Genomic DNA, 21,380 nt, shown 5'->3' on the forward strand with positions numbered 1-21,380 from the left:
TTTTAGTCTATGTTCAGTTTATACATAAATAGCTTTTCCTCTTAGATGGAACATTTATTTATTTCTAGGTGTATTTTTTTCTGTATACTTCCATACATATACATAAAGACAGATAGACAGATGCACTTGCACATATATACACATATCGAAATGTCCCACACACCTGATCCATAAAATTCTACACCAAATATGCATGGGTTAGTATTTAACAGTGATGTATTTTATTGTTTTAATTAAATAGGCTAAAATGGCTAGCCCTTCAGAAAAAGCCCTTTATTGCAATTATACTTGAACAGCATTTGAAACCTCAGCACAAAAGAATATTGATTTCATGCAGCATGTCTCATAATAGAGATGCTAGATATGACAGTATTTTTGTTCAGTAAGCATATAATACATTAGTTGTGTCACACAAACTATATAAATAATAGGAAATATGGCCTATGTTGTATTAGTGGTTTGCCTTCATGCTTATTTATTTTTAAAAATCATAATTCTCTTACAGTTTCCTTCCCATCTAAGGCTTCAAACCACATGTTCCTGTCCTCTTCTGAGAATGCTTGCATGGTCATAGGCATACCAGGTCTGGAAAAGCACAGTGTATAAAAGTTATTTAAATCACTACTGAATGCTAATTTTCATATAATGTAATTCTTTCATCACTATACTCTAAAAACACATCATATCCATTTTTGAAATTATCAAATATCATTGAAATTATAATGTAGTACCTAGCGCTAAGCCAAAAAGAAAAAAGTGCACAAGCCAAACACACACACACACACACAATGGTTTAACACAATACATGAAGCAAGCCATTATATCTGAACCTGAAATTCTGGATAGCCTTAACTAAAGTTAATTGAAGTCAACTCCAAAAAAAATGTTAGACAAAGAGAGTACATGAGCTCAAAGATCACTGAAGCTCATTAAAACAAAACCACAATGTATCATTATGTTTAAGTAGTACAACGTCTCATTATGCTTAAGTGATACCACTCTACTGTGCAAGAAATGAGACATATGAACTAGAAGGCTGAATTAGGCTGTCCCATTCCATAGCATATAATAATACCTAGTTTAAATATGTCTATGAATGGATTATTCACGTCACTTAAAATACTTTTGTAAGTAAAAGATTCATATATTCTTTTTGGCTACCTCCCTAGTATTTGAAATTTATCAAGACATCAATAATTATGGAATTTTCACTGGAGGAATGGCCAAAGTCATTATTCTACAATACTAGAATGATAAATTTACATCTGATTTGCACCAATAGATTTATGATGTTTCTGTCAACCTTAGAGTCAGGATGCTGTTGATTTCTGATGAAGAGTTAAGGAAGAGGACTTTAAAGCAATTTGACTAAGTTTTAGGGAGTTGATTTATGAAATACTTTTCTAGGCTTTTTTCTCCTACTCTGTTCTGTTTTTAACCAGTTAGCAATCCATAAAAGGACAGGTCCTCTTATCCCATGACTTAAATATCTTTTATGATAAACTCTGTCAAAGGCTTTTGGAAAATCCAAGCATACAAAATCAACAGGATCACCTTGATCCATGTGCTGTTGGTATTGAATGGTTGAGAAAAAAGCTAAGAGTAGGAAAATTGGGGCTGGATTGAGTTGATGAGATCCTCAAAAAGAAAGGTGTCAGAAATGTAAAGAACAAAAAACAGTGTATGACTTGTTGCATGGACATGATGGAAAGCAAGGATGGTTTGAAAGGACAGAAAGGTATGAAGAGGGATAGTCAATGGCATTGATGTCAATTACATTTAGATTCATTTTTATTTTCTCTCATCCCTTTCATTTATTTTGCTTAGTACTTCTTACTCTTTTCCTGTACTATTTGGAAAAGGAATAGTGAATTGGTTATAAAATGATATACATGCCTAGGAAAGACAGTAAATTCACTGAACCACTAAAAGTATACAGGTTTTAAAACTGGAATCCCCACTATGGCATCTAGGAATGCAAATGTGCTCATGAACATCTCTCTTGGCAGTCACAAAAATCCTTGCCCTACCACTTACTGTATCTTTAAAAATAAAAATGGTGGGCAGTTTCAATGTGTTGAAAGTGTGTCTTCCTGCTGAAAAAAATGAGAAAAATAGGGAGGGGATATATACAACATCCTGTTAGAGGAAGTAGCAGATAGTGTTCTGATACTTTGTGAATGAGAAAGTCACAAGTTACAGCCATTTTGCACATGGCCCCCATTTCAAAATTCCAAAAGGACTGAGTATCTTTTAGTTTATTAGAATATTTAGTCTACTTGTGTACCCGTATGCAAAAGTTGTGAATATTCCTGGGTTTATTGAGTGTGCACATGAATTCCACTCTTCATATAGTTTTTAGTGCTACAATTTTTAGGCAACAGACTATCAGAAGTATGGAAAACATTCCTATGAGGATAGGTCAAAGGAAGAAGGTATATTTAGTACAAGGAAAAGAGGACTGGGAGGGATCATACACTCTTCAAATATATGAAGGCTTATCACACTGAAAATGGAAAAGCCTGGTTCTAGATGGCAAACATATTGTATTACAGGACCATAGATTTTGAATGAACACTAGGAGAAGCTTAATAGTGGTAAGAACAGTGAACAGTGAAGCTATGACCACAAAGGTTATGGTCTCTTTCTCACTGCAGATATTCAAGCAGAATCTGGTTGGTGGTCTAGATTGTTCTACCTCTAGATTACCTGCATTTTATACAGGGCTGCTAAATGGACTTTAAGGCTTCTTCCAAATCTACCTTTATATGATCACAGAAGGTCTTATAGGGTCATCCTATAAGAATGGTTGTACCAAATGAACTATATATGTAGTCCTTGCTTAACAACTACAATTGGGACTGGCAATTCCATCACTAAGCAACATAGTCGTTAAGCGAGACATCACGAGACTGCAACTTGCAATTTTACTGCCGGCTTTTCCATTGACTATGCTTGCCGGAAGCTGACTGTGAAGCACGTTAATGGTGATCACATGTCCATGGGATGCTGCGACAGTTGTAAATGCCAGCCAGTTGCAAAGCATCCAAATCTTGATCACATGACTGTGGGGACACTACAACAGTCATAAGTGCAAAGACTGTGATGGAATGTATCTACAAAGGCAGGGGGGTGATGTGGTGGATTACAGAGGCCAGCAGGTTTCTCAGGAAGAAGAGGGTGTATTCCAGGAAGAGCAGAGCACAAGAGACAATACAGTCCAGAGAATCTCCCAGGGTATATCCACTATTTGTAGTAATACAGATTTAGTCTGGCAAGATACTGTCTATATGGTGTAAGCAAACTGGACTATTTCCCTGTTGTTCTTGGGCTGAGCCTGACAAAGACTGGTTGTGAAGTTACATTTTCAGCATCACTGTAACTTCAAATGTTCACTAAACAGGGCAATCGTTAACCAAAGACTACCTGTAATAAGGACAAGCTTTATGTCACTTCAGTAATGGTTGGGTGATACTATGAAAGTGCTATAAGTCACTAGTGGGGAAATGGCCTGAGCTGGAACATCCTATATCATATCAGGAATTCATTTTGCAAATGTTGAAAAAAAAAGTGTCTCTCTGATAGCACTAGAGTCTAGGTCATCCAATGCAGATGAAGAATAAGGAAAAAAAGAGAGAAATTCTTTTGCATGCAATGAACAGCTGAACTATTAAAAAAATTACCAAAAGATGTTAGATGGCCCCAAAATTTAAAAGGGGAGAGACTAATGCAAGGAGAATAAAGGTATCATTGGCTGTTAATCATGACGACTATATATTATGTCCAGTACACAGGCAGTATGCAATGAATTTTCAGGTATCACAGCCTGAACAAGCCTTTTGTTCAGGCTTCTTTTAGATATCTCATTAGTCACTCTGATGGATTTACACAATGAACTAAGCCATAATGTAATTTGTTATGTTTTTGGCTTAGCAATATAGATGTCAGCTAATATATTACAACTTAGTGTGGTATGTATACCAGGCCATTACACTTGTTCAACAAGTATTTAAATGATTCTACCGAATAGTTAAAATATTCTTAGCATTCTGTATATGCTATGTGAACATGATATTACCTAAATTATGGGCTTCCTTGTTTTCTTATTGTAGTAAAAGGACTGAATTATATTGTAACATGTTTATTGGTTTATTATGAATTTTATCATGTCCTGAAAACTATTTTGGAAGTTTGCAAGAAATAACAGAATGACTTGTAGGCTTCCTAAATAAATAGAAATGATCATCATTAGGGATCTTTGTCTACCAGACCAAAGAAATGACCAAACACAATGAAGTGGTATGTTGTAATATGGAACTTAGTCATATTATTTCCTGGTGGATAACTGTTTCAGTTTTCAGTATTTGAAATCCTCAAAATGTGAATTAAATTCAGTTAAAACATGATATTAAGACATGCCTGGCCAACTTACCTCTCTACTGTTTCCATATCAAAACAAAATCGCCTATCTATAGAATCAGTATTCCTTTTGGTACAGTTCTGAAGGAGAAAGACTTCCAATTCACCCTGCAATAAATTAATTACATGAACACTTTGATGACAGACTATTATTAAAAATGCCAGGAAAAATGTGATTAAATACAGAAGTTTAATTGTTGCTATTGTTTGATTTCCCAGAATAAAAACATCCATCAATACTGTAGAATTTTTGGAACTGAATATAATTTATGCACAGAATTCACTCTATCATAAAATGAATTTCTAACAGGAATAAGAATTTCTTACTGAATAACAGATGAGTAACTTCAGAAACTCATCATCATCATCATCATCTTGTATGACTCTCAAGGTAAATTGGCTAATTGATCTTTCAGAATATTGTACACAGAAGGGAAAGAATCCTGATACCAGAAGGCCAACAAAAATCAAGTCTTTTACTCTGCCTTGCTTGCTACCAATACAGTAGCCTATACTGACAATTTGGAAGGTCATGGGGAAGATGATTATTGTAAGAAAACTGAAATGCTGCTGATTCTGGAAGATTCAAACAGTTATTAAAGAGCTTCTTGACTTGAAAACCACTAATATGAACAGGTTTATGGGGAAAAATACATTGTGCAAAAGTATACATGAATGTAGTAAGAGCTGGTCAACTGAATGTAAATTTTTGTGCCTTATGAGGATCTTATTTTTCAAATAAACTTTCAAATATTTTTGGTATTAATAAATTACTATAGATAAAATAAGGATATTTTGTTAAAGCTCTCCAAAATTCCACTTCAGAACTTTCCAGATTTATTATCTGTAATTCCCAATATTGTTTCTAACTATACTTAAAAGAAAATGTCAAATACGTAGAGAAGCAATACAGGATATATCTTTTCTACTGTTCTTTTGATATGAAATGTACTCACACTTTTTCCTCCTGATCTGTGTTCAAATGGTAACATAGTAAACTTCTTTGACTCTTTCTTATACCTGCAATAATGTTTTATCCAACTGGAACCAAATGGTGCTGGTCCTTCAACAAAACAATAATAATTAAAACTTCAGATTGTTAGTTATATACAGATGTTTTTGCATTGAATCTGCTTTTCAGATTCTTACATATTCAAAGTTCTTTAAAAAAAATACAATTTATGTACTGGCGTTAATAGAATCAAAACAGTAAAGGCAAAAGAAAATGTAAAAGAATTATACGAACATGGGAAAATTGAGCAGAGGTATCTTGTGCAGATGTAGGGAGCTAGAATGAAGAACAGAAAAAAACCCTCTATAAAGCTAGTCCTCGTTTAATTACAATTGGACCAGCAACTCTGTCACAAAATGATGTGGTCGCACATCATGTAACTGCAACAGACTTACAACCTTACTTCTGCTGTGGTCATTAAGCAAATCACCCGTGGTCATTAACCAAAACATCATGTGACCACAACTTGCGATTTTATGCCATCTCCATTGACTCCATTGACTCGTTGAAGCCAGCTGTGAAGCATGCAAATGGAAATAACATTTGTAAATGTCCACCAGTTGCAAAGCACCCACAGTCATTAACCAAGACATCATGTGACCGTGACTTGCTATTTTACTGCCAGCTCCACTGACTCTGCTTTTTGGAAGCTGGCTGTGAAGCATGCAGATGAAAATCACATGCCTGTGGCTTGCTATGACAGCTGTAAACACTCACTGCTTGCAAAGCACCCAAATTTTGATCACGTGAGCCCAGGAGTGCTGTGATGGTTGTAAATGTGAGGACCAGTCATAAAGTGACTTTCAGAGCCACTGTAACTTTGAACAGTCACTAAACAAGGCAGTCTTTAAGCAATCACTAGTTTATTCAACTTTTTCTGAGCATGACAAACAACATTGCTAAACAGCCTCTGTACATGTTTACAAGTTCCCATCATGAAACTAAACATAGATCTTACTTTTTTCCTGCACATAAAGATAGCCTTCCATTGCAAATTGATTTGCTCTTTTATGTTTCTTGGGATTTTGCTTGATTTTGTTCATGAGGTCTTCCACTTCTGATCTTGTTCCCTCAAAACGATTTCTTGTCTACAAGAGAAAATTTTAAAAACTTACAACAGAAAACCATAAACAAGTAATTCTATAATTAAAAAATGAAAACAACTAATAGTCTCCTGGTATTTAATATCTCTAAAACCAATTTAAGTTTTTTGTCAATTGCATACTGCTACAAACTTATAAAAGACCATTTTCCAGAGTGTTACTCTGGTTGCTGATACTTACTAACTACATACTGGAGACAGTAGGGCACTATCTAACTTTGTGTGTGTGTGCACACCTTTGTCTTGATTTCTGGAGACTACATGAACAAGTTATAACAAGGAACCATTGTAAGCACCCCTTGTTCAGCGCCATTGTAACTTTGGCCACTGAACAAGTGGACATTAAATGAGGACTACAAGTAATATAAACCATCAAATATTGTAACATTATTTTATTAAAATTGTTGGAAAAATTTGAGTAACTACTAAAATAAAAAGTGCTAGTACTTTTCTGTGAACTATTATAGAAGTATTAGTAGAATTACATGGCAAATAAAATACAGAACATAGCATATGGACTATCAAGTTAAAAAATTACTGAGAGAAACAGTTCAGGATTGGATGATATTTATTTTGAAGGCATCATTGTGTCTAAATCACATACTTCTAAGCCTGCCAATTGTTAACAGTGTTACCACTGCTAATTCCTGCTGAATTTGGATTAATAATTATATAAATAATTAATAATTTGTTAAGAGAGACAGTTTGGTGTAGTAGTTAAGACATCAGGATAGAAACTGGGAGACCTTAGGCATGAAACCAACTGAGCAACCTTGGGCCAGTCACTCAGCCCTAGGAAGCAGGCACTGAAAAATGACTTCTGAAATCTTGCCTAGACAACTGCAGGCATTTGTCCAGGCAGTTGCCAGGAGTCAACACTGACTCAAAGGCAATTTCAATTTATATTTATATTTATATATATAAGCTATCTTAATATTTGTGTTTCTGATGGCTATTAAGAGCTACAGTTTTGGTTTCATACAAAAACTTAAAACATGAACAGAAGCATCATAAATAAGAGATCATAATACCACAATCTTTCATACAGAATATTAAATCTCCATAGTTTATATTACAATTTCCAATTAGTTTGATACACAATGTCCAATATATGGAACTGCCAACAAAATCATATTTTACTATATATTTCCACATATTTAAAAATAATTCAATAGAATTTAAACATTAATAGATAAAATAATTTCATTTCTATTTTTGATTGGTAAGATATGCAAAATGTGGCAGAGGTATTCCATTTGGTAACTGCTTAAAGGCTTAACAAGTCATATAGCCTATTAGCCTGCAGATGGCATTACATTTCTATAGTTCTGTAGAACATCATCATGAATTACAGAGATACAAAATTGCAATAACAGGAAAAGAATTACATATGGACATAGCTTACAAACAAAGGATAGCTTCACTTACATTCTGGATATTGATCTGCAGAGCCATTTTGTAATGGTTAAAATCTTTGGCAAGTTCATAGCCTTGATGGTAGAAAGTGAACATGCCCTGAAAAAATGACAGGACCTAAAACACAATAAGATTTTTTTTTAGCTTAGATGGCAAAGGAGTAATTTCTTCTTACTTTCCTCTTAGCAATTAGTCCTGCCTCCAGGGGGATTTTAGAGCATAGCACAGGGTTCCACTGTTATTCACTAAAAATAACAAAATTTGTACACTTGTAATTGACAGCATAATTAAATGTGGTTGAATAAAATAGCAAAGGGAAATATAGAGCAAAATGCAAATGGTTTTGTTTCTTGATCCACTTTTACTTGTTTTCTTTCCTAACATTTATTTTCTTTCAGAAATGTTTTTAATATTCTACTTACAGGTTCTACAAACTCAAATTTCTTTCGTTCTTGTATTTCTTGCAGTTTACACACATATTCAAGTAACAGCTCATAGAAATGTTTTCTGTTTTGCTCTATTTGGTTGTCTGCCTGCATAAAGAAAACACTGGTTTTTTTAAGATTCAGAAATCCTATACAGAAACATGTTGTGTCAAGTATCGCAATCTAACACAGAATCATTAACTGCATTAATTTTAATGAAACTATACACACCAAACACTATGGTTGAAGGATTTCAGGTGGCAAGAGATGAAATTAGCCTCATGGCCCAAACGTTTATATTAACTTTTGCATTTATTTAATAAATTTATTAGAGCAGATGGGGGAAAAAAACTGACAAGTTAACTAGTTAGATGAAATGAACAAACAGGAAAGTTATCATGGTTTAGGCATAAACTATTTTTGTTTTGCTCAATGAATTAGAGCAAAGAACTGTAAATCATTGGAACAGTTTATTAAAAGGGGCACAATTTCCACCAAAAATGGCTATCAGGAGATATAAGACCTTGGGTTTCATTTTATTAAAATATATAAACATGCATTCACACAAGAAATGTTAATGACTGACATCTAATCAAAATCAGAAACCTAATGTACTTGCATTTTGAGTCCCAGAAAAAATATATATAATCTAAGCACTGGCAGATACTTTATTGAAAATTAAGTTTTCAGCTATTAACTCCCCACTCCCAACCCAGAATGAAAAAAATTGCTGCTAGCAACTTACTTTCAAAAGAATTATTATTGTAAGTGTTTACATTTATCCTCTCCCCAAAAGATGGAAGATTTGCTTGACAATATAGTATAAACAATACCTCCAACAGTTGTGTTTCTTTCTTCTTAGCTGACATATTTAAATGCTTCTCCAATAAACTATAGTTCTTTTCTGTTTCTTTATCAAACTTCTTTTTTTCTTCCTAAAAACATTTTTAAATGGAAAGAAGATAAAATATATTTGTAATAATACATTTTTTTTGTAAAAATGAAGAACTTTGATTCACATGAACATCATAGTTTAGTACAAGGCAACTATAACCAATTCTGGTATAAGTTATTTTTGTTCAATAAAGTATAAAACACAACTAGCAACACACAGAGAGACAACCAACATATATCAAGTTAGTCCTTTTAATTTTATCACCTTGTTATGTACAAATAATGGATTTATGGATAATACATATCAAGAAGCTTTACTCCAAGATATAGAAAATACGAGATAAGAGAATACATAGATGTATTCTACCTTTCAGCATATGCATGTGATAAACCAAAGCTTGTACTGGATTCAATAAAATGGACTGTCATAAGTTTAAATTAAAGCAAGTGTATTAAAATATGAGATCTACATAAATGTAAATAAAACAATAGTTTCAGGAGAAAATGTTACTTTTTCCCAACTAATGTATGCAGCATTACAAAAGAGCACGGCATTTTATGTAAAAATTAAAAATGGCTTTTTGAAGTCACCTTGCAGGCCTGAGTTAACAGCTGCAAGAATCTGGGCTAACTTGGCAAACATTCTGAATGCAAAAGCAGGAATGCAGAGCATCTAAACAAGCATCCATCATCAGCAGACACTATGCAGGTTGGAGATAAGAAGAAATAAAAATCTCCAAGAGACCAGTGCTGGGATTTGACCTGGTATAAATTCTGAGCATCAGAAAGTATAAAATGTCTGTTATAGACATTGTTTGACATATGTCAAATACAGCAAACAGTATTCCAGGAAACAGCCATGTTCGTCCACCGTCTAGGCCACTCATGAATTTTTTAGCGCTTAGACTTTGTTAATCTTTTAAAAGCATGTATCTATCGAGTATTGAACAAAGTATAATTCTCAACTACTCCTACTCAAGTTAAATTTTCATTATTTCACTTGCAGAACAAAACAGGTGAAGTAGAAATTAAATTATAAAGGCAAAAGTTATTAACAAACCTTTACTGCTCCAAGTTGTTCTTTTCTGAATTTTTCCAGAGGCTTGATTAGAGTTTCAGTTACACTTAGGGCCTTTCAAGGAAGAAGAAAATAAAGACTACAGAATCTTCACAAGTGTGTCAAGTATGCTTACAATTATATTACGATAGTAAGAAAGCATTGTACTGAACAGTATTTTCCAAATGAAAATATATTTTTTAAACAAATCCGTATCAACTTCTGTTAATAAACTGCCACTGACCTAAGAAAAAGAGCACACATGTATGTACATTATTCTATTAGGTATAAATTTATGTCACATGGAAATAAATAAATCCAATTTTTTTTGAGACAATGATGTATTTAGAGTATACATCCATACGTATTTTGCTTATTTATAAATATTATATATATATACATATATATACTGCATATAGATATAAAAAGATATATATAGATATATATAGTGTGTGGGTATGTATGCATGTGTGTGTGTGTGTGTATATTTACAATTATTGTTAATTATAATGAAACATGCCTTCTCTGTAGCAGCTCCTGCCTTCTGGAATGACATTCCCCCTGAGATTTGGATGGCCCCCACTATGCTGTTGTTTAGAAGAGCAATGAAGACCTGGCTTTTCACCTAGGCCTTTGGCAAGTGGGAGGGAGACCTCTTGTTTCTTGGACTTGCCATCTTGTATCTCTGTCTTTTATGTTTTATTGATTTGATTGTAATTTATTTTTTCGATCATTGTGAGCCACACAGAGTCACTGACTCAGGCGGCATACAAGTTTAATAAATGATTATTAGGTAAAAACTCTCATTATTCTATAAAGGGAGGGAGGGAGGGAGGGAGGGAGGCCTTGTTCACATCTAGAGGCTTGTGATAGATTTAATGAATGAAAGTAAGGATGCACATTATTGATGCAGATTTTATTACTGCCCAAAGGATTATTTAGTGCTTGGAAATATGATAAGGCTGCTGCTCTGAAGCTGAACCTTACCTGTATTTTTTTAAGAAATTACCCCTGCTGGTTACACTATAGATTATTTTCTGAATGTTTTTATGAAGACTATGGTCTTATCACAATTCTATGCAGGTCTAAAAAGAAAAGTGTCCCTCAAATTTAGCTCATCTCAGTGACCAAATGGAAATACCCAAGGTTTGGAGTGGGGGAGGGTTGCAACATACAGAAGTAATTTGCCACTGTTTTCTTCTAGGAATTTTTTTCTGAATTCCCTGTTAGTCTTTAGCCTGAGAGTCCTTCATGCAAGTTCTAACCAGAATTGATCCTGCTTAGTTTCTCTGAGAAATGCCAAATGCTGAGAGTGAGAAGAAATGCTTTGCATTGGATTATTTCTATCTAAATGTGCATGAGACTGCAGAGTCACCTTCCCAGTTGTTTGTAGTATTATAAACTGAAAACAGGGGAGAAAGGATTTTACCCTATAATTTATCAAGCAATTGACTTTTTAATTTATCAGGGCAGATACTTCTCCAGTACTCGGGGGTGCTTCTAGTGGAAAAGCCTAGACCCCGGAGTGGCAGTTTGACTTAATAAATCTTACAAAAGCACATATTTGCATTGGGAGAGTTCAGTTCAAAACAAAATTTTCACATTGTTTCTTCCTTTGCTCCATCCAAGGTGTGTATGAAAATACTTTTCAAGCACTTGGGTGTATATGTTTGCATAAGAGAGGCATCTTTCTCAGGAATCACACATCAAGAACTCCTGAACTGAAACAGCAGCTTTAGAAATTCCTGACAGAACCACCTGTCAGCTTACCAAAACATATTTTGGATGGTGCAGTGAACTGCTAAAAACATTTTCACTAGTGAGAAAATGCATAATGAACTTCTGATGTGCATTTTGTGTATATTCTCAAAGGACAAAGGTAGGTAGAACAGTCCAACATTCCAGGACTCCAATTTGCAAGGATTAATTTTTCTGCTTCAAACTTTCCTCAGATGTTTTCATTGCCTGGGTAGGGGGCTATAGAAACCAAACTAAGAGAGAAGACTGGCTGTGGAATGACAGGAGCTGTAATCTCATACCTGGAGAGGATATCAAATAGGGCAACTATTGCCTAACTTCCAATGACACTTATTGAGCCCTAAAGTAACCTACATGAGCTGGGTTCAAAGAATAGAGAGACTCTGATATTCCCTTAAGTTCTCCCATCCAAGTATTAACCAAGCCAAATTCTGCTTGGTTTCTGATCCCAGACAAGTTTGGCCAAGTACTGTCAAATGCTGAAACTTTTAGAGAAAGAGTTTAAATTAAAAGATTTTCTTCAAGAAGTTCAAATGGATACATAAGAAAATTTTGCAGTTTGAAAACTAAAAATATATACATGACAGTACTGACAGATTACATACTATTATATTTTATCAACTGGAAACAAAATTACTCCTCTCTTCATAGTTAGAATGCAACCATACTTTGTCTTCTGCCATTTTAAAAAGAAATAACTCACCATTATTTCTCTTTGTTCTTCTAAATTTTTCAGAAAGTTAGAGAATTCATGAAGGGCTGCATCTGTAAGAGGAATAAATATTAGACACTGCATATTACAAATAAAATAGAAAAATTAAAATTTGAGCTTTCATATCAATTTTCCTGTACACTAACATACCTATGCATCTTTCGTCATCTGTTTCTGCATCACCAATACATTCAAACCTAAAGTCTCTCAGTGAACGAGCAAACTTTCTTTGGGCAGCTGAAAGATCTAAAAAGAAAAAAGAAAAAATGCATGATAGGGCTCTTCAATTCAATAGAAGAGTTTGTAATATATTATTAAGGTACAATAAAAAAGTTAAATTTTGACTCTTCATTATTTAATGGACTTGGCTATGGTTTTGTTTTTATTTTATTTTGGAAACAATATTGAATAAACTAATTTATGATATTTCTATCTTGTACGTAAAGTGTGAGAGGGAGAAAAGAGAGAGAAACATTGAGTATTTTGTTACTGTTTACTAACATTTACAGCTGTATGGACACAATAAGATATCTTAATTTATACTTAATATACGTATACCCTATAATCCTTAGAAGCTCCATCATGACATAAATGGAACAGAAATTTAAGTTGTAATAAAGTTTATGTGACTATATATGCATTAGTAAAATACATTTAAAATCTCTTCTAACTATTGAACAACACATCACTTGTAATTATCTGGTGATAGCACGAATTCAGTTTGGCTATATTAAGAACTTATGCATTACTTCCCCCAGAAATTGTTCTCTGGCTCAGAATCACATGTATTCAATATTCACGATTCATCAGAGATCAGCTGCTCAGAAGGCACATACCAACTGAAACTATACAAAGTATTCTTAAGTAAGCATATCCTATAGTATACGTACAAACCACAGCTGTGTTAAATATCATTTTGAGAATGAATATTTAATGTAGTGGAGCTGGAGAATGGACCCTTCCAAAGTCTGGCTCATACCACTATATAGCACTGAACATCTCAATCACCTAACTATATTTGTTATACACAGTCTCAGTAGATTAGGCACCGAGTCTTGATACACAGACAAATTTATACAACTGCAGCCACCTGCATGCTGACAGATGAGAGCTGCTACAGCCATATAACACTAGTGTTGTGGGTGCTACACTGATTTACAGTATGTTTTTTGGTGCAAATCAAAAGGATTCTTTTAACTATAAAGCCCTACATGATGTGTCTCCCAAGTACCTTCAGGATTGCCTCTTCCACGCAGCATCAGCCTCTCTTCAACAATCATCGTAAGTGGGGTGTTAAAGGTTCCTCACAAATGTGAGGTGAGTGGGCAGTGAGCAATGAAGGTTTCCTGTGGCAGCTCCTTCTTTTGGAACAGCCTTGAAAAGGTTATCAAATGGGACTCTTCAGTAGGGCCTTGAGGTGTCATTATTGCTGCTAATTATTACATTGGGGCCATAACTAATTCTTATTATGTTATTATTGTTTTATTGGTTGTTGTTTTATTTGACTGTTTTATCTTTGCAATTTTTGTCTATTTTTATCTGCATTTAAATTGCTGTGAATTAATCTGCTTTAGCAGTATACAAAAATACTCATCAATAGGTAAACCCTTAACATTATGGACACTCCATTATGGATGCAAATGATTTTTTGTTAAAAGAAGATGAGAGACAGTCACCTGGAATATAGGCAAAGAATCAGATATAATATAAAGGCAGCACTCCAAACCCTCATTTTATTTATATGCAACAGGGCATGACTGAAAGTAAGACACATTAGAGTAATACAGATAAAATATTCTAATCCTGTCCTGAAGTTAGAAGGCAAATGAAATTATCTTCCCTTTTAAATATAGATGTTTGAACAGTTATATAGCTATCAAAAAGATGTTATATAAGAAGATATACTAACATGTTTAAGCTATTCCAGGCAATTATTTTATGGAATTCAATAGAATGTTTAAATAAGAACGGAATTTGTTGAAACACTGTATCTCAATAAACAGATTTTTCCATAAAAGCCAAGATTCCTAAGATTCTGCCACATCATTATATTTTACAGAGTTAGATTCCATGCTGCCATGGTAATCACACCCATGCAGATTTTTTTGCCTACTTAAAACAACTGATGTTTATTATAACTGGCACTCATGAAATTCACCATATAAAAATTCAGATTCCATAAAGGAATCAGTATAAAATATTACACATTTAACATAAATAAATATTTGTTTCTCTTATTATTACCTACTGTTGTGAAGTGTGTATGCAGTACAGGTGTGGTCCTTTGCTCTCTTAAAGTCCCAGGGGCACAATCCATAAGGAAGGAAAACTCAGGTCAGCAATCTTTTTAATGTTATATGAAAGATCATGTTTAGATGCTCTAGTGCTTAATGTTTACTTTAAAAACACATTCTTTTAATTGAAGCAGTAGCACTGAAATCTATATACTACTAACACTCTTGTGTCTGTTTGATTGTCTGTAACCTTCAATTGGGTGAAACACTCCATCACAGGGCAACAGTTTTTCAATCAAGTTACCTCAAATGGGTTAGCTTACAGAATGTATCCAGAATCTGGGACCCATTACACCTGTGGCATTGAAATTTGGGAAAGTGGTTGCTGCTTCAGCGCCACTGTGCTGCTACTGCTTCAGCACCACCACTGTGCTGATGCGGTCAGCCACAGTCATGTGATCCTCCTTTCCAACACTCTCTGACAGCTTCCCACAAGTCACTGGGAAAGCCAGCAGGAAGTCTAAACTTGATTATAAGAGGGTTCATTGGTTGGGGAGACTTACTAGGGAGGGGGGGAAGGGGGAGGGAGGGAGGGAGGACGAGAGGAAGGGAGGAAGGGAGATTTCTGACAAGGAAAGTCAATGGGGAAGGTGGCATGAAGTTGGAAGTCACTCCCACACCCACTAGAAAAGGTGGGCAGTTAAAAAACACAGGGAAACCTGTATTTTTGTTAAATAGTGTCACTTTTCACTTACAGCTATAACACTGTCACCTATAAGTATATTATTAGGCACAAATAAGTAATTAGTTGTGTACCGTATATTAGATTTAACACATTAGAAGTGTATATTTGATATAATAAAGTACCCTTGTATAAATATCAAAAGAAAATGTTGAGCATCCTGGTCTGTGGTTTGTACCATGACTTAATAAGGACCCTCTCTCGCAGGTCTTTAGTAATTATGTATGTATGTATTTATTTACTTAATTTATATAGCCACCCATCTCACATATGTGACTCTGAGCAGCTCACAAAGTTAAAACACAAAAAACAATATAAAAAATAACCAAAATTATACAACAAAAATCATGAAAACACATTAAAAAATATTAAAAACATTAAAAAAACATAGTTTGTGAGAGTACAATCCAACTTACTAACAATATAAACATTTAGCAGGCTCCACACCATCACTACTCCCCAGGCAAGATGGAAAAGCCAAATCTTCAGGCCCTTCCTGAAGATGCCAATTTAAGTTCTTGGGAAATGATGTTCCAAAGGGCGGGTACCATGGCAGAAAAGGCTCTCTTCCTGGGTCCTGTCAGATGACATTTCTTAGTAGATGGGAACCGTAACATGCCTCTCCTGCTAATGGGATGGATAGATGTAACCAGGGAGAGGTGGTGCCTCAAACATCAAATATTTTTAGAAAGTTAAAAAAAAAAAGTTTACTACCATTTTTTCTGTAATTCAATTAAAAATCTGCATTGACTGCTTTTTTCATTTTTGGTTATTTTTCATATATGTTCTCTACAAAGGAATACATTTTTTTTCAGAAAATACCTTAAACATGTATAGATCTCATGTGTGTGTGTGTGTGTGTTTGTGTGTGTGTTATAGATATATTGCTATACTGTTAAGCTTTCAGCATGCCAAATGCAAAACCTATGTCACCCATTGTTTTGTAGGTAAAAACAAATGCAAGACATTTTCACTACACAAACCTGTGCATTATGAAGAAGCTTAAAGCTAGTGGCCACAGAAGTGTATTTCTACTCAATTATGTTTCATAAACTTTACTGAAGTGAATGTATTATGCCTGCTTCTTCAATCATTACCTTTGACCATTTTTTTCTGTAGACTGGATAGTAAGTAGTATTTTACTATACTGCCTGCCTTTATGACCTTAGGTTAAATTTGAAAAAAAAAATATGGGAGCTGTAGGCTTGCTTTGAATTCTCATTGTTCCCATGGTGAAACTCTTAAAAATATTTTACTTTCTTTCGATAGAACATACCCAACTCAAAACATTCCAATGAAATAATCTGAGTGGCAATGTTTTATCCAAGCTGTCAAAAACAAAACAAAATTCTGTACCTCTTTGTTAATATATGTTTTTGCATTAAAAATAAGCAAGAACATGTGAGGACTGACCACTTCCACGTATGTTTTTCAACAATCAACATGGTAAATGCAGAGTTAAAATATGGCTACAGTAACTGCCTTAGTTGAAATATCCAGGACGTGTTAGAAATAAGGCACATACAGCTTGTATGTCCCTGACTAGGGTTCCACTTTGATATAAAATCTGATATTTCTCACACAAGAGCTGGGGTCTTCACTGGCTACCTGGGAGGCACCCAGAAAAAGATGCCAACCTCTAATCTAAAGCTGGAAACAGAGCTAAATAAAACTTGTTCTATAGGAATGCTAAAACAGAACAAAGAATACTGTAATTGTAGATTGTTATAATCCTGTTAATTATAGCTCATCAAATTCTCACTGCAGTTAACCACATTTTTCTCAAATTGCACAAATGGCAAAGTTAAAGCAAAACATATTATCAGTCCAAATCATTACTTGGCAAGCCTGCACTTTATCAAGGACAATATTTTGCTTCCTCTTTGAAGTAATTTATGATTATTTGTGATCGAGAGTTGTGGAGCAGCTGGGAGTAGGGAGGCAGTAAGGACCTCTTCAAACTTCTTAACCCCTCAAAGAAGAAAAAAGTACCATCAGGCAAAATAATATGCTTTACATGCTTGAATATCCAATGAGATTTAGTGTCAGTAACCAATAAGGTAGCAGTGAATTTCAAGGTAGATGACTTTCTGACTAGTAAATTTTATTTAGCAAATATTATCTACATATGTTTATTTATTGATTTATATCCCTCCAACTTCACAAAGATGCATAACTGTTTACAATAAACTTAAAAACCTCCATATTGTAACATAACTACATGAATGGTAAAGCATGTGGAATAAATCTAACAACAGTATCCACGGTATCAAAGTATCCTTGGTAAAAATAAACACACATCAAACTACATTATAATAATTAATTTATTATTGTACCTAAATAATAATCATTGTATCTATCACACATATTAACATAAAGAAAAACACATAATTCAAAATCAACCAATCCCAGCAAAATTACATCAACTACCAAAGGCCCTCTGGAATTATCCAATGTATAATGTCCTTTTTGAAGGGTATTATATTGAAGTAAATCCTGATATTCAAAGGGATATCAGACAATCCTGATATTTAAAACCATTACCAAAAAAAAAAAAAAATCTTGTGCTTCCTTATCTGCTAAAATGTGGGGTCCTCAAGCGTTTTTACCATGACAAATATACCATATGAGTTAGTTTTAGTTGGAGAAGGCTGGAGATAGCTTGATGCCAAGACATAAAGACCTTTACAGGTCAAAACCAGAATACTGAATTGTGCTTGGAAGCCTATTAGCAAAGCTTAAAGACAGATATAAAGTGCTTCTGGTGGTTGACCCCCCATCACATCGATGTCACATTTTGTACCAATTATAACTTCAGGTGGTCTTCAGAGGCAGCAGTATTCTGTATGATGATGTCATGAGTTTCTCTTGCAAAAGTGTTCAGGTTCCAGGTCGAGCCACAACTGGAGCACCAGCCGAAACTGGACAAACAGCTGCTCAGCCACAGCCTATACCTGCCCATCTAGTGGTAGCCATGAACTCAGGAAGATACCAAGTTGTGGACCTGCTCCTTCGGGGTAGCCCTTCCCTCTCAAAAGACAACACAGGAGCTGCCCATGAATGTTGTTATGCAAACAGCAGGCCCATCTTGCTTGAATTCAACTTCAGCCTGTTTTCTCCTATCCAGATCTTTACAGCCCCCAGAGACTGGGACACAATTTCCATAGCACTGCTAACTTGGCTTAGGGTAGCAATGTAGAACTGGATATCGCCAGCATAATGCTGATACCATCCCAACAGATGATCTCTCCCATTCCCGTTAAATGACAGGAGAGAATAGACTGAATACTGCATGAATAGCATCAGTAGCCAAAAACCAACCTCTTCCCCATTATGATTATGGACTGAAATTGCCCATTAAGGAAGGAATTTAATCCTAAAAACAGTGATTTCTTCAAACAATATCTGAAATATATAACCATTCATAACTAAAACTTCAGTTGGTCCAGAATGCCATGACATAGATAGCTATGGGTGCAGCTCATTATGACCATGTAACACCACTACTCCACAAGCTGCACTGGCTCCCAATAGGCTTCCTGATACAATTCATGGTACTGGTTATCACTTTTAAAGCCCTACATGACACAGGACTGGGTTACTTGTGGGACCACTTTCTTCCAAGAACATCTGCCTGCCGCACGTGGCCCCACAGGGAGGCATGCTTCAGGTTCCTTCTTTTAAACTTTGACCTCTTATGGGACATAGCAAACAGGCCTTTTTGGTGGCTGCGATCTCCCCATCCCAATATATGACAGGCCCAACTCTGCTTGCCTTTAAAAAAGCCATTAAGATATGGCTTTCTGAGGTGTTTGGGTCTAGATGACTGAAGTCTCCTTCTGATTGTTTAATTATTATGTTCACTCATCATTTTATATTTTATATATTGGGTAGGGGTTTTTTTATGTGAGAATTTTTTGGTTTATTGTTTGCTTTTTGCTGTATACCACCCAGAGTTGCATTGTTTGAGTTGGAGTCCCTATCAATTCATTAGATAAATTTACATATATTATTCTATGCATCCAATAATAAATTCCATTGAATACAATAGGAATTGCTTCTCAGTTAGCATGCTCATGACTGCATTGTTGATTCACTTCATAAGGATTGTTGCTCAGAATTTTCCTTTCAGTTCAAAATCATCTTTGGTATCACCTGACAACAGTACAGTACAATATAAATTATAAATAGATACACAAATAAGTTCTCTGGAAAAGCCTCTAATGCTGAGAAAGCTGGAAAGAAAGAGAAGAGGACGACTGGATATATTCAGTTACAGTGGCAATGAAGACCTGATAGACCAGGTTAGGGACAGATGGTCATAGGGAAAATTTATCTATTGGTCGCTAAGAGTCGACAATGACTTGATGGCACATAATCAACCAACAAATACAAATATGTCCCAAATTTCCTTCTTCTACCTGCCCATTGTTCAGTGGAAATCAACATCTTTATTTTTCTCCACAATAAGCAGGATTACCGCTTTAATGAAAAATAAGGCTAAGTTCAAAAACGTAGGTTTTGTTGAAAAATTCATGATGCTCCTGATTGGTAAAGATAAAGACACACAAAATGTTCTTCCGAAGTTATTTGTCTTATATTGTTTAAAAATACCTACTTTGGTATGTTTATTAAAAATACAAACGCAAACAAGGAGTTTATTGAAACTTAAATAATATGACCTCTAGGGTTGCCATTAATTTTCTTTTTTAATTTTATGATTTATTCTACCTATAGGCAAAACTTGATCTACAAGATAAATATTAGGCATGTACTAAATAATTCATATTTATAGAATCATCACCTACCAATGTTGAAAGTTAGTTTTTCATCATTTTGAACAGTTATTTTGATAATAAACAGATAAATCCCATGATTATTTAATGTAACTTCTTTGTTGTACTAATGACAATTAATGCTGATTAGCAAGAAAATGTTGTTCTATTAGGATTAAGCCTTAAATACCAGGCCAATGTTTGTCTATTATCAGTCAAATGTATAAATATCATGCAGACTCATGTCCTTAGTTAAGATTCATTTGAGACAATAACAATACTAAAATAGTTAAGTTAAACTTTACTTATCTTAAATAAACTTAAATAGTAAGTTTTATGAAAAAAGCTCTCTTGGAATAAGAAAATATTGGTTTCTATATCAATTTCTACAGTTGCATGCAAATGGCCAACTTGTTAAATTTTGAACAGAACAGAAACTGATAAACTCTGTATGGTACAAAGTTAAACAAGGCATATTTCTGTTTATGGATTCCAAATTTTTTTTAAAAAAGTGAATTTGCCAGGTACAAAAATTTGGACACACCTTCAATGAATACTTTGTAACACCTTCTCATAAGTAATGTGCAAAGATTTCCGGTAGCTAACAAAGAGTCTTTCTCTTCATTCTTTTGGATTTTTTTTCCCCACTCTTCCTTGCAGAAGTCTTTCAGCTTAGAAATATTATCACACCCCCTTGCATGTATTGCCCCACAGATTTTCAATAATATTCAATAATAAAATGAGAAATGCCCCTTCTTAATGTGTGGGCATCATGGAATAAGGAAATGACAACTTCAGGGCTAGTTGTGATCAGAATCCTACTACCCCTCTAGT

At 34.5% G+C, this 21,380-nt stretch overlaps 1 protein-coding gene across 3 annotated transcripts in view; it reads right to left on the reverse strand.

Moving 5' to 3' along the window:
• Nucleotides 1-21,380, reverse strand: part of ARHGAP10 (Rho GTPase activating protein 10) — a 119,592-nt gene that overhangs the window by 69,521 nt on the left and 28,691 nt on the right. For all 3 annotated transcript variants that reach the window (XM_088132780.1, XM_015887769.3, XM_088132781.1), the window contains 10 exons: nt 12,946-13,041; nt 12,787-12,848; nt 10,329-10,400; nt 9,208-9,309; nt 8,372-8,482; nt 7,962-8,066; nt 6,390-6,519; nt 5,376-5,482; nt 4,433-4,527; nt 504-585 (listed from right to left, as the gene is read on the reverse strand). In XM_088132780.1, the coding sequence (XP_087988906.1) occupies nt 504-585; nt 4,433-4,527; nt 5,376-5,482; nt 6,390-6,519; nt 7,962-8,066; nt 8,372-8,482; nt 9,208-9,309; nt 10,329-10,400; nt 12,787-12,848; nt 12,946-13,041 (962 nt within the window). The remainder of the gene's footprint in view (nt 1-503; nt 586-4,432; nt 4,528-5,375; nt 5,483-6,389; nt 6,520-7,961; nt 8,067-8,371; nt 8,483-9,207; nt 9,310-10,328; nt 10,401-12,786; nt 12,849-12,945; nt 13,042-21,380) is intronic.

This window comes from Python bivittatus, unplaced genomic scaffold, assembly GCF_059951505.1.
Source record: "Python bivittatus isolate LINGU-HERP-01145 unplaced genomic scaffold, Pbiv_v1 ctg000070_np1212, whole genome shotgun sequence".
Lineage (NCBI taxonomy): Eukaryota > Metazoa > Chordata > Lepidosauria > Squamata > Pythonidae > Python > Python bivittatus.